Source organism: Schistocerca piceifrons, chromosome X (genome assembly GCF_021461385.2).
Source record: "Schistocerca piceifrons isolate TAMUIC-IGC-003096 chromosome X, iqSchPice1.1, whole genome shotgun sequence".
NCBI classification, from domain to species: Eukaryota; Metazoa; Arthropoda; class Insecta; order Orthoptera; family Acrididae; genus Schistocerca; species Schistocerca piceifrons.
In genome coordinates, this window is record NC_060149.1 from 339,861,209 (window position 1) to 339,875,397 (window position 14,189).

At 39.8% G+C, this 14,189-nt stretch overlaps 1 protein-coding gene across 8 annotated transcripts in view; it reads right to left on the reverse strand.

Moving 5' to 3' along the window:
* The window catches only part of LOC124721404 (protein O-linked-mannose beta-1,2-N-acetylglucosaminyltransferase 1-like), a 2,183,308-nt gene continuing 2,169,119 nt past the window's right edge, over positions 1 to 14,189 (reverse strand). For all 8 annotated transcript variants that reach the window (XM_047246347.1, XM_047246348.1, XM_047246345.1 and 5 more), the window contains 3 exons: positions 12,678 to 12,749; positions 12,252 to 12,361; positions 1 to 537 (listed from right to left, as the gene is read on the reverse strand). In XM_047246347.1, coding sequence (XP_047102303.1) covers positions 468 to 537; positions 12,252 to 12,361; positions 12,678 to 12,749 — 252 coding nt within the window. In that variant the 3' untranslated portion in view covers positions 1 to 467. The remainder of the gene's footprint in view (positions 538 to 12,251; positions 12,362 to 12,677; positions 12,750 to 14,189) is intronic.

Below are 14,189 nucleotides of genomic sequence, written 5' to 3' on the forward strand. Positions count from 1 at the left end.
TAAATATTACCATATTTCTTTATTTTATTGGTAACAGTAAATCACACATTTAATTACTCAGTGTGTGTAAAATCACAAATAGCGAGCAAAACAGGCAATTCTACAACATTCACAAATTTTATTTTTACACATAGAGAGTACTTTACATCTTTGCAAATTGGGAATTATTTCATTACTGTGCAGTCACCTACACATTTTGTCACAGTTAACAGGGGAAATGTTCTTTATTCACAAAGCATCACACTTGTTATATTATTCACGTTGTTCCACTGCCTTAAAAATCACAGTTTACAGTTCTCACACATGCCTCATCACATTTATTCACACCACTGTTGTGTTTGCAGAACTATCTGTAAATACTGGATTTGAGATGCAGTTCAGTTTTTGTACTTATGACAAAGCACAATATGGGGCTCAGGATTGTGACAACAAATGTCTGACGAATCTTGTCCACCAATGAGGAGCTGCTACCTGATCTTCCCTTTATCTGCTTGAGCTTCCAAATATATTGGTGTTATGTTTGATGGCTTGTATATTCTGAAAAGTGAATGGAAACACATTAATAAGTAATAGTAGTAGTAGTAGTAATAATAATAATAATAATAATAATAATAATGTAATATGGATTATCAGTTGTTTACTGCATAGTTTGTGTAACCGTCATTGGAAGCAGAAAAATGCTGCCACTAGTGGAGTAGTGCATATGCATCATGATTAGTGAGAAAATGTCTGTGATGATGAGATCTTCATTCATTTTGGTCTGTTGTGTAAGATGTATCTGGCCTTAAAGGTAAAATTTATAGACATTAGAGGATCTTAAACTAGTATTGTTGTAGTTGTTTGTGACTATTGGTTTCTTCTCTCATAATATATCATTTTGAATACTGTACCATCCATAAAATCTTGACACTGGAGGTTTCTGAACTACAACAAATCTATAATGTGAGTGCTAACCCTAAACATGTAATAGTTATACCAACCTCCCAAGTTAACTTAATTCTGTCAATTCATCAGTATCAGAGGGTTGCAGAAAATTTGTGAGTAATTGTCCTTCACGTGCAACTGTTTCTTTGTCTTCTGCAAATAACCTCACATTCTTTCATTAAGTAATAAGCACTGTTTGCAGAACATGCCAATGAACCAAAAAACAATTTACAGACTCTGATACACAAAGAAAAATGATAATATCCTAAATGTAGGTGACATTCGACTTTCATTTCTGCACCAGAGGGACAACCCAGCAGGAAATGGCAGTGGAGTATAGTTGTTCAAACTAGGTTAATTTTATGGAGGTCTACAAGTATTTAGGTATACCAGTACTAGCTTCAGTACATATTTCTTATCCAGAAAAAAATCTTCAAATCTCCAAAAGCAGCTATACCACTATCTTTTTATTTACAACTACTTTCAATCATATTTCATCATATTTCTCTACATAACAAAAGATAGAAAAGCGCACAACATATCCTTGTAAACATAGTAAGAAAACAATGTAGATACACTAATAATAAACATGGCTGTTAAGATGTAAATAGAATTTCAAATCCAGCATGGAAGAGCAGTTCGTTGACATCAGATGTAAAAGAAAGCACTGTATTGAGCAACAAGACTGTACAAAAACTATAGTTCGTTGATATCATACATATGAACAACTTATGAGTGCCCCTGCATTACACGTAATTACTCAAAAATAAACAACAACAGTGTTGGCAGTGTCCTCTGGCACCTTGTAATCTACACCTGACTTGGGCTCACTTTATTAAAGCCTGTAGTGACTACATGGTTGTGGGCTTCGACATTACTTTAGTGCGCAAGAGTGCTTGTGGTTTTCTGATGTTTATCGTGGTATACGAGGTAACAGTTGAAATTTCCTGGCAGATTGAAACTGAGTGCTGGACCGAGACTCAAGCCTGGGACCTTTGCCTTCAGTAGGAAACTGCTCTACTGACTCAGAAATCCAAGTGCAATTCACGAGCTACCCTCACAGTTTTACTTTTGCAAGTGCCTCATCTCCTACCTTGCAGATTTCACAGAAGTTCTCCTGTGTGCCTTGCAGAACTAGCACTACTGGAAGGCAGGATACTGATGGCTTAGCCTTATCTCAGGGGATTGTTTTCTGAATTTCACTCTGCAGTGAAGTGTACACTGATCTGATATTTTCTGGTAGATTAAAACCATATGCTGGACTGGGACTCGAACCTGGACCTTTGGTAGGAGATGAGGTACTGGCAGAAGTAAAGCTGTGAGGGCAGGTCATGGAGTTGTGCTCGGATAGTTCATTCGGTGAACACTTGCTCGCGGCCTGTGAAAGTCCAAGGTTTGAGTCCCGATCCAGCTCACAGTTTTAACATTCTGACTGCCACAAGGCCACCAGCGACCACAACAGAGTCTTACACCTGATGCCATGTTCCTTCACCTAACACGATGGCATGGCCTGGCCTAGCAGTGAAACATCCATCACTATGCATGTGGCAGTCAATGTGGTAACCTGCGAGGAATTTTCAAATCAGTGCCCATTTCGCTGCAGAATGAATAATATTCATTCTGAAGGTAATAGTTGTTGCTATGTTTTATGGTTTTTTCATTCATGATTATGCAACTCTTTATTTTACTATTGTTATTTACAATACACTGTACACTCATAACTTGTTCATATATTTGATATCAAGTGACTTGTTTTTTGAGCCAGGCTGTTCATTACAGTGAATTCCTATATATCACATGACAAGAAACTGCCCTACTATGCTATATTTACAATGCAGGCCATTAAAATTGTAAGCCTATGAGGAACATCAAATAACAGAATGTTTTTTATAATGTGTTTAATACATGCTTAAATTTGTAGGTGATTTGGGGGTATACGAGGTGTGAAATGCAGTAAGCAGAGCTCTGGCAGCAGCAATAACTAACTTGGTTGGGCATTAAGTCGGACCAAGTTTCGGCAAGAGATAAACGTATATCAGTTGATGCAAAAGTTTAACAATCACAGTGGCTGGCGAGTGGTACTGTGCCAGTCTCTCAGCAACACATGACAAGGTGTTTTTAATGGGCAAGAGTGCTTCAGAATGGGCTGCTAAGGGTAACAGTCAAATATCGTCTGTATCAAAGTAGGTCTGGACAGCATGGGTACATGGAGTCTTGTGTTATTTTGTTGAAAGATAACATCACAGGGATCTCTAAGATAGCATTCAGCCACTGGCCTTAACCTGGCAGTAACGTAGTGACGGCTGTCCAAATTACTGGCTATGCAAACCAGACATTAATGCATTGTCTGCTCAATGGTACACCATACCATCACATAGGTGTTGGGTCCATGTGATGATGAATGCAATATGGCAACATTTGTCCTTTTCGAAGCCTCCACACATGGACATTTCCATTATGAAGCTGTACGCAGAACTGGGACTCATCTGAAGAGATGACAGGGTGCCACTCCTGTTTCCAGCGGTGTTGTCTGGCACATATCTGTGCTGCTGTATCTAGAGAAGCTGGATCAGTCATCACACTGTCCATGTGAACAGTTTTTTTGCTTGGCTTACTCAAGGTATGTGATGTAGATGTACGATCTTGAATGGCCGGGTGAACAATATATTCAACGTATTGGACGCTAGTCACACAGAGCTACTGAGACTGTGCGTGGTGTAGAAAAGGGTGTCCAACCGTTTCACTTACCTAATAACTGCTGGGGATGGGGGGGGGGGGGGGGAGGTGGGGTAAGAGAGAGAGAGAGAGAGAGAGAGAGAGAGAGAGAGAGAGAGAGAGAGAGGGGGAGGGAGGGAGGGAGAAAAAGAAGTAAGATGGAATCAATTTGCCATTTTAAAATGGATTTTTTAAAACTTATTTTTATTTTTAATGCTGCTCATAGTGTAGAGTAAGGCCCTCATGAACCCGTCGATTCCTTTCATGTTACTGTTATGGGATCCCAACTAACGTGAGCAGCTATATCGCAGAATAAATCATAGTCTCAATAGTCCGTGGTCTCGTCTTTGTTAAATTTGGACACATACTGGTAAATGTTTTTCCTTAGATGAAGCTTGACAGGATCTTCTCACAAACAAACAACATTAAAAGTGCAGTTTCTGTATGAGAAATCTGCTGCGTAATATTTGCTTATCGACAGAATGAATTGATACAGTATATTACTTACTTGATACCGTTGCTGTTGAAGACTAATAATTTTGTTTGCTATTTGTTGCATGTTGTCATCAAGATGTAGAATTTTTTTTATGGCTAACAGTGTATATTGCTATCTTCTTGTTGTCATACAGGTTTTGGACAAAAATATGGGAACACAAAAATCACCACACATTACCATGCCTAATGTGGTGTAGGAAATCTATTGGCATTCAAAACAGCTTCCAGTCAGCTCAGGATGGATAAATATATGTCCTGTGTGGTTTTCAAGGGATTCTTATACTTTACTGCAAAATAGTGGCAGTTTCAGGTAATGATGATGGAGGTGGATAGCGATCATGCACCCTTCTGTCCAAAGTAGACCACAGAGGCTCAATAATATTGAGGTCTGTTGACTATGATTGCCAGGGGAGATGTGACATTTCATCCTTTTGTCCATAAAACCAGTCCTGGACAATGTGAGCTGTGTGAGCAGAAGCTATGTCATCTTGGAACACAGCATCACCATTGGGGGACAAACACTGTAGCCTGGGATTGACCTGATTAGCTAGAATGATCACATAATCCTTTCAGAGTTACCATGGGCATATGGAATAGATCGACATGGCTGCCCAAATTATCACTGAGCCCCTGCCATGTTCCACTTTTGGGATGTTAAACTCGGCCAGAAGTTGGAAACAATGGACAGCAAGATTCATCTGACCAAATGACTTTCTTCCATTGGTCCATATTACCAGTTTTATGGCTTTGGCATCACGTTTCCCTGTTACAGTCATTTGCATCACTGATAAGAGGGGTTTTGCAATTCCAGCTCACCCTGCAGCTCCCTGCTTCTAGAGCTCCCTTAATGTTGTTTTGGTGCTGACAGTGTTCACAAGTGAGACATTCAGTTCCTCAATACTTTTGCAGCTGTCTTCCTTTATTTTTCATCACAATCCTCTTCAATTACCATCCATCATGATCACTACACACACACACACACACACACACACACACACACACACACACTCATCCTCTTACTGGATGACATTTTTCTGCTTTCCCTGTATGCGGTATAAATATTTGATATGATGCCTTGTGAAACACCACACACTTTGGCTCCCTTGATTACAGAAGCTCCCAACATGCGAGCACCACAACTTGCCCATGTTGGAATTCACTTAGCTCTGACATAATGCACTGACAAGAACAAAGAATACTGTTCTGACTAGGCTGTGTATTGAGGACTTTGTAAAGGTGCCATTCATGGTCAAACAGAACAGTGCAACCTAAGGACTGGCTAGTATCTGCATTTATTTCAAGCATACATTTCTCATGGTCTTTCCACACTTTTTTCCAATCTCTGTATGTATTATGAATATAATTACATCTTTCTATTACTATGTTTATAAGATTATACCATGGCCTATCATATCTTCTGTTGTTTAGGTTGACATGATAATGATCTAGGGTGAAGGTATGTTCTCGAAACTTCAACAAAAGCCCGTACTGAGCTACTGAGCGTCTCTCCTGCAGAGTCTTCCACTGGAGTTTATCTATCATCTCCATGGATCTCATTTCAGGGCAGGATTTGAGGAAGTTGTATCCCTGCTGGAGAGCCACATTCAGAGTCTGGTCCAGTCCCAGAAAGTATTCTGTCACAAGTATCCTGTCCTTGACGTTGACCTCCACCTGTCCAATGGCCAGCTTCACATGTCCGTCCACATCAAACCCACCAACAAGCAACAGTACCTCCATTATGACAGCTGCCACCCATTCCACATCAAACGGTCCCTTCCCTACAGCCTAGGTCTTCGTGGCAAACGAATCTGCTCCAGTCCGGAATCCCTGAACCATTACACCAACAACCTGACAACAGCTTTCACATCCCGCAACTACCCTTCCGACCTGGTACAGTAGCAAATAACCAGAGGACAGGATACTTTCCGGGACTGGACCAGACTATGAATGTGGCTCTCCAGCAGGGATACGACTTCCTCAAATCCTGCCCTGAAATGAGATCCACCCTCCATGAAATCCTCCCCACTCCACCAAGAGTGTCTTTCCGCCGTCCACCTAACCTTCATAACCTGTTAGTTCATCCCTATGAAATCCCCAAACCACCTTCCCTACCCTCTGGCTCCTATCCTTGTAACTGCCCCCGGTGTAAAACCTGTCCCATGCACCCTCCTACCACCACCTACTCCAGTCCTGTAACCCGGAAGGTGTACATGATCAAAGGCAGAGCCACATGTGAAAGCACCCACGTGATTGATTTACCAACTGACCTGCCTACACTGTGATGCATTCTATGTGGGAATGACCAGCAACAAACTGTCCATTCGTTCCTCGGTGAAGGTATGTTCTCGAAACTTCAACAAAAGCCCGTACTGAGCTACTGAGTGTCTCTCCTGCAGAGTCTTCCACTGGAGTTTATCTATCATCTCCATAACGCTTTAGCGATTACTAAATGATCCTGTAACGAAGTGCGCTGCTCTCCGTTGGATCTTCTCTATCTCTTCTATCAACCCTATCTGGTACAGATCCCACACTGGTGAGCAGTATTCAAGCAGTGGGTGAACAAGTGTGCTGTAACCTACTTCCTTTGTTTTTGGATTGCATTTCCTTAGGATTCTTCCAATGAATCTCAGTCTGGCACCTGCTTTACCGACAACTGATCAACTTTATATGATCATTCCATTATAAATCACTCCTAATGCGTACTCCAGATAATTTATGGAATTAACTGCTTCCAGTTGCCGACCTGCTATATTGTAGCTAAATAATAAGGGATCTTTCTTTCTATGTATTCGCAGCACATTACACTTGTTACATTGAGATTCAATTGCCATTTCCTGCACCATGTGTCAATTCGCTGCAGATCCTCCTGCATTTCAGTACAATTTTCCATTGTTACAACCTCTTGATAAACTACAGCATCATCCGCAAGAAGCCTCAGTGAACTTCCAATGTTATCCACAAGGTCATTTATGTATATTGTGAATAGCAATGGTCCTACGACACTCCCCTGCGGCACACCTGAAATCACTCTTACTTCGGAAAACTTCTCTCCATTGAGAATGACATGCTGTGTTCTGTTATCTAGGAACTCTTCAATCCAATCACACAATTGGTCTGATAGTCCATATGCTCTTGCTTTGTTCATTAAACAACTGTGGGTAACTGTATCGAATGCCTTGCGGAAGTCAAGAAACATGGCATCTACCTGGGAACCTGTGTCCATGGCCCTCTGAGTCTCATGGACGAATAGCGCGAGCTGGGTTTCACATGATCGTCTTTTTCTAAACCCATGCTGATTCCTACAGAGTAGATTTCTTGTCTCCAGAAAAGTCATTATACTCGAACATAATACATGTTCCAAAATTCTACAACTGATTGACATAAGAGATATATATCTATAGTTCTGCGCATCTGTTCGATGTCCCTTCTTGAAAATGGGGATGACCTGTGCTCTTTTCCAATCTTTTGGTACGCTACGCTCTTCCAGAGACCTACGGTACACCGCTGCAAGAAGGGGGGCAAGTTCCTTCGCGTACTCTGTGTAAAATCGAACTGGTATCCCATCAGGTCCAGCGGCCTTTCCTCTTTTGAGCAATTTTAATTGTTTCTCTATCCCTCTGTCGTCTATTTCGATATCTACCATTTTGTCATATGTGCGACAATCCAGAGAAGGAACTACAGTGCATTCTTCCTCTGCAAAACAGCTTTGGAAAAATACAGTTAGTATTTTGGCCTTTAGTCTGTCATCCTCTGTTTCAGTACCATTTTGGTCACAGAGTGTCTGGACATTTTGTTTTGATCCACCTACCGCTTTGACAGAAGACAAAAATTTCTTAGGATTTTCTGCCAAGTCAGTACATAGAACTTTACTTTCGAATTCATTGAATGCCTCTATCATAGCTCTCCTCACACTACATTTTGCTTCGCTTAATTTTGGTTTGTCTGCAAGGCTTTGGCTATATTTATGTTTGCTGTGAAGTTCCCTTTCCTTCTGCAGCAGTTTTCTAACTTGTTTGTTGTACCACGGTGGCTCTTTTCCATCTCCTACGATCTTGCTTGGCACATACTCATCAAATGCATATTGTACGATGGTTTTGAACTTTGTCTACTGATCTTCAACACTATCTGTACTTGAGACAAAACTTTTGTGTTGAGCCATCAAGTACTGTGAAATCTGCTTTTTGTCACTTTTGCTAAACAGAAAAATCTTCCTACATTTTTTAATATTTCTATTTATGGCTGAAATCATTGAGGCAGTAACTGCTTTATGATCACTGATTCCCTGTTCTTTGTTAACTGTTTCAAATAGTTCGGGTCTGTTTGTCACCAGAAGGTCTAATATGTTATCACCAAGAGTCGGTTCTCTGTTTAACTGCTTGTCACGTACTCGTGGTTTCAGCATTCTTCAACCACTTTCCGCAGATGCTCATGACAGTAGGACATGAACAGCCGACAAGCTTCACCATTTCTAAGATGCTCACTCCCAGGCACTGAGCCATAACCAGTTGGCTTTTGTCAAAGTCGGTGATTTCTGCATTTGCGCCACTTATCACTAGAATGAATCCCAATTCATCTCTGCTCTGCTCATATACTTCTCTTACCACATAATGAGCCCTCAGTGCTGCCAGGCAGCATACAACCTTACAGTGGGCAGTGGTCATAAAGTTTTGGCTCATTAGTGTAAGTAAATTAACACTGAGTTTAACTGAACTGATTCTTTGATCAAATAAGCTTAGGTGACATGGAAGGCTTTTTTTTTCTTTGAGTCATGGCTGTTCCAGTAACTAAGAAAGCTGCCAAACAAATTTTTCCATTTATGAAGCAGGAGTGGCTGATAACCAATACAATGTGTTGAAACTATGTCAAAAATGGATACTTGAATCATTGTCACCTGGAATTATTTAATAATAATAATAATAATAATAATAATAATTATTATTATTATTATGGTACAGGTCTTTATTATGTGTAACATTCAAGATATTGAGATGAACAATACTGAATTTGCTTGGTATTAATTAGTTACTTGTCAGCTACTCAGCTTCATGCACCTCTTAAACTTACAGTAGCTTTGGGTTATGTGTTTTTAATCACTAGCGGCAGTGAATTATGGCTTAATATGACAAGTAGGAAGCATAGAAGACACTTTGTCTTGTATAAGTATTCTTCCTCTTGTCTGTGCAGGATACACAGCATAAATGGATGCTCTCAGGATATATTTCTTTGAATCTTTTTCTGTAGAGTTCAACAATAAATTTCTTAAAACTTGCAAATTTTTGGAGACAAGATTATGTTTCCTGTAACAGTCATTAGCTATCACAACAACCCCTAGAAGTTTGTCATAATAATTTTGCAGCACCATCTACCTGTCAGTCAGGGTAGGTAAAACAACACTTAATTTCACAGTAAAGAAATACAAGGGGCGTTCAATAAGTAATGCAACACATATTTTTTTCCCCCTCAGCCAATTTTGGTTGAAAAAATGCACAATTTGTTGAGGTACATCATGGAATGTTGCTGCTTCAGCTCCTTTAGTTTCAGGAAGTTCCAATAGGTGGCGGCACTATACATATCCTTCAAAACGGCATCTGTAACAGAGTTGCTTTCCAATCAAGAGCTGTCATTGATTTTCTTTAGGCAGAAAACCAGAGCATTGCAGATATTCTTAGGTGCTTGCTGAATGTCTATGTAGACCTGACAGTGAACGAAAGCATGGTGAGTTGTCGGGCAAGACATCTGTCATTGTTACAACAAGTTCGCGTGAACCTGTTCGATCTCCCATGTGCCGACCAGCTGCTCACAGCTGCGATTCCTAAAATATTGGAAAATGTGGACGCTGTCATATTGAGTTGTTTGATGGATCAAAATCAAACACATCACTGCACAACTGGAAATATCTGTTGGTAATGCTGACACACTTGTCCATCAGTCAGGGTGCTCAAAGGTGTGTGCCCGCTGTGTTCCTCAAAGAAGACCATAAAGAGCAATGAAGGACCATCTGTGCAAAATTGATTGTGCATAATGATGCTTGCTGATTGTGACAAGTTTTTGTCTAACATTGTTACAGGTGATGAAACATGGGTTCATTACTTTGAACCGGAAACAAAATGGCACTCCCTGAACATCACTTCTTCTCCGAAGAAAAACATCGAAGGTGCACCCTCAGCTGGTAAAGTCATGGCAACAGTCTTCTGGACTCTGGAGGGGTTATTTTATTTTGTGTCCTCCCTCATGGTGCAATGGTCAATTCTGAAGTGTATCGTGCTACTCTCAGGAAATTGAAGAAACAACTTCAGCATGTTCCATCACCACAAAAATTAAATGAACTTCTCCTTCTCTACGATGATGTAAGGCCTCACGCAAGTCTGTGCACCTGAGAGGAGCTTACAAAACTGCATGGGGCTGTTCGTCCTCATCCACCCTACAGTCCAGATCTTGCACCTTCCATTTTCCATCTGGTTGGCCCAACAAAGGATGCACACCACAGGAAGTAGAATGAAGGGGAGGTTACTGACCAGCAGGACACTGGCTTGTTTGTCAACCAGTAGAATGGTACCATGCAGCATACAGGGCCACTCAGTAAGGTGGTGTAACACCGTCACATTGAATAGAGATTATGTTTAAAAATAGGGTTTTGTAACCAAAAGAGTGGGGAATAATATGTTGTATTGGAATAACAAATAAAACCAACCTGCTTTCACAAAAAAAGGACTGTATTACTTATGGAATGCCCCTTGTATAAACTTCCATTTGTTATATTTACATAAAGGAGGAAATACACTAGTAGGAAGTGAAAAATGAACACATCTAAAAATGATACATAGAAGATGAGAAAGGACTGTTCTGGGAATGGAGTAAGAACCATGTACTGAGTTTGAGAACACTGAGCCTATAACAATTACACTGGACTTACTGAAAGAGTGGTCTCTTATTTCCAACAACAGATTGCATTAAAAATAAAAAGCACGCCATGATGGTATCTACAAGCACAGTTTGTACAGTGAAGTGAATTTCAATGAGGTTATATTGTTACCTACAGGAGGCTGGGTAGTCATTCAGAAGTGTTGCTCAACATTTTGGATTTTATATGCCAACTATGTATCAGTTTTTGTGTAGGTGGTCCAGGAAGGTGCACAGCCTTGTCATCTCGATTTGACAGGCAAATTCAAACCTCAGATGCCACATCAGACAAGCAGACATGGCAACAGCAGCACAGATTGGGATTAATATAGCATCTATAATGTCAAATGAGACCATTAAGAAATTGTTTGCCAGAACGTGGGCTGTGAGCCAGAGAGACACTTGCTAGGCTGCTCCCACAGTAAGTACCTAACAGCCTGTCTGTTCTGCTGCCTTTCTTCAACTTCTGGAGGATGTGCACTTCCAAGCAGGACAGTGCCCCAGTACACACTTCTTCCATTATTCAACATATTCTCCAATGTGTTTGTTTACTCTTCTGGCCAATATGGTTAGCAAGCTTTTCCCTCATTGAACTAATGTGGGACATGATTGAATGACAAGTGGCGACACAAGTTGTGATAATGTTTAGAAGTAGTATGGAATACTGTCTCACTAAACAGCATTCAGCATCTCTGATTGCTTAAGTGTGAAAATGATATGGAATATTTTGCCCATCCACTAGTGTATGGCAGTGTGATTATCTCTGTATACAGTAGACAAGCTGCATAATGTGTAGCATATTATATGTTTCTTCATTTGTCATCATATGTGAGGATAAAACCTCATTATGTTTATTTTTCAGTTACTTTTCATGTAATTCATTCAGTTTTTTCTTGCTTGTATTATGGATTTGTAATGCACTCAAGCATATGAACACACAATATTTAATTTAATTTTGCTTGTAATATCATTGCTGTTCAGAATCATCCTACTAAGAATGACTCAAGTGCAAAAGTAAATGTTACAGTTGTTATAATAGTAACAGAGAAAATTATGCCTGCTCTGCAAAATAACTCGCAGTTTAAAGTATTATGCTACATGTAACACAGTTGTTTTAACATTCATTTTTAAGCATAGTAATTGTACATTACAGTTAGAAATGTGGTTTATTGGTAATACTGAAAATAATAGGATACAGATAAAGTTTATTTACTTACGAGTATTCTGAATTTGGAACTCCTATTACTAGCATTTCACTGCCTTTCATATGCATCCTCCACATGCTCTTATGATGACCTCTAGCATCGAGGTCCCATATTTTGAAACACTAGAAATATTAAGAGGAAACACGAATATACTTACTAATCTTTTATATATGCTTAGTATAAAAGAAAATGTATTCCAGTGGGTGCTAAGTAAAAATTATAAATTTCTGAGAAACAAGTTTGTACAGTATGTAAAAAAGAGGGGCATGCATGTGCCAATTGCTGTTTAGAATTCATTCATGGTCACAAACAAAAACTGTTACATAATAACAGGACTTTAGAATTGCAATGACAGTTGATGATGTTACTTTTGTCTGAGGGAACTTGCAGTGTTTGATCAATTCTGACTGCATAAAAAATGTAATGAAAATTTCATACCTTAGCAACTTGAAGCCATGTTGCAAAGTCTTTGGGCTCATCCATTTTAATGAACATTACATTTGTTTCTCCCTGCAAAAGAAATGGCCATTAATGAATAAAATTTCCTCTTTGTGTCTAGCCATGTTCATTGAAATTATCTGTAACAGCCAAATGTATGAAGGCAAAGGGACAAGTCAACTTTGGGAACACTGACGCATTTCTTTTAATGTTTCAGGATGCAAGATTAATTGCTGAGAAAGGACTTGTTATTTGCTTTAAAGAATTATGTGCAAGTAACCTAAGTATAATTGTCCTGACAAGTTGCCAATTCAGTGTTACGTACATGGAACAAAAAAAGTTTCCATCTATAGAAGCCTATCCTGTGCCTTAGTTAATGTACATCATGATGAACATCTAAATAAAAAAAAATCATTCATGAGTTGTTAGCAAGTAAGTTTGCTGCTCAAATGCAGAAAAATTTATTAATGCAAGCTCAACTGACATCTGCATTATGAGGAAATTTAGTTCCTTCACTGAATGGGTCATTCAGATATATGGAGTGAATCCAGACTCACCATTTCTCACAATTGACAATCAGTGATATAGAATGTGGTACAGGTAATGGAGAGTACCATGAACTCAAGTTGGTGTAGTTCCAGTGGTTGCAATACATATGTTGGGGGTACTTGAAAGTTAGTGCTGTAGAAAGTTAGTGTTATTTCAGCTTTGAGTCAAGACATATGTATATTTGCAAATGCAAGAAACAACAGTTACTATTAGTTGGTCATCTAATTGCAGTTCGTGCTTCGAAACAGCAGTATACTGCAACTGGACAGTCGCTGCTGTGCCAGATAATCTCGCAGCCTTGCATTTCCATTTTTTCTTACAAGGGAAACTCCCCATTGCATACCCTTCACATTTAGTGTAAGAGGGCCTAGTGGACAGCCCATCAAAAACTGGGCACAGATCAAACATGAAAACAAGAAGAAGATGTACTCAACTGTGAAAAAAAAGCAAAATAAAAACAGTGAATAGTCCAAGAACAAGAAGTGCAATATAGAGAAGCCTGAATGTACAGTGGCATCCTGGTTAAGTGGTTACAGTGGTTACTGCCGAGCAGGTGAGCTGTGTTCAAAGCTCCCTCCCCCCCCCCCCCCCCCTCCCTCCACTTTTTACTGTCTCTGTGTCATGGTGTAACATCCATTGGCAACAGCAGGGTGTAAGGTAAGGGCCTATAATGACAGTTGATTCTTCACACCTACTCTATTAGCAGCCGATAGGAAGTGGTTTTCAAATGAGAGCCACAAATGTTTGATGACAAGACAACAAGTCAGCTGAATCCTCCATCAGAAAACACGTCTGGTGTGTCATACAAGGAATTAGTGACAGTATGTGTGTCATATGATAGGAATCTCTTATTGACGCACCTAATTCGTACACATGGTAAGTGAGTGAGATATGCCTCCTTGCCTGATTTGGATGTTTGTGTGAATGTGATAGCTCCCAAGGAAACAATGAAAACATAATAGT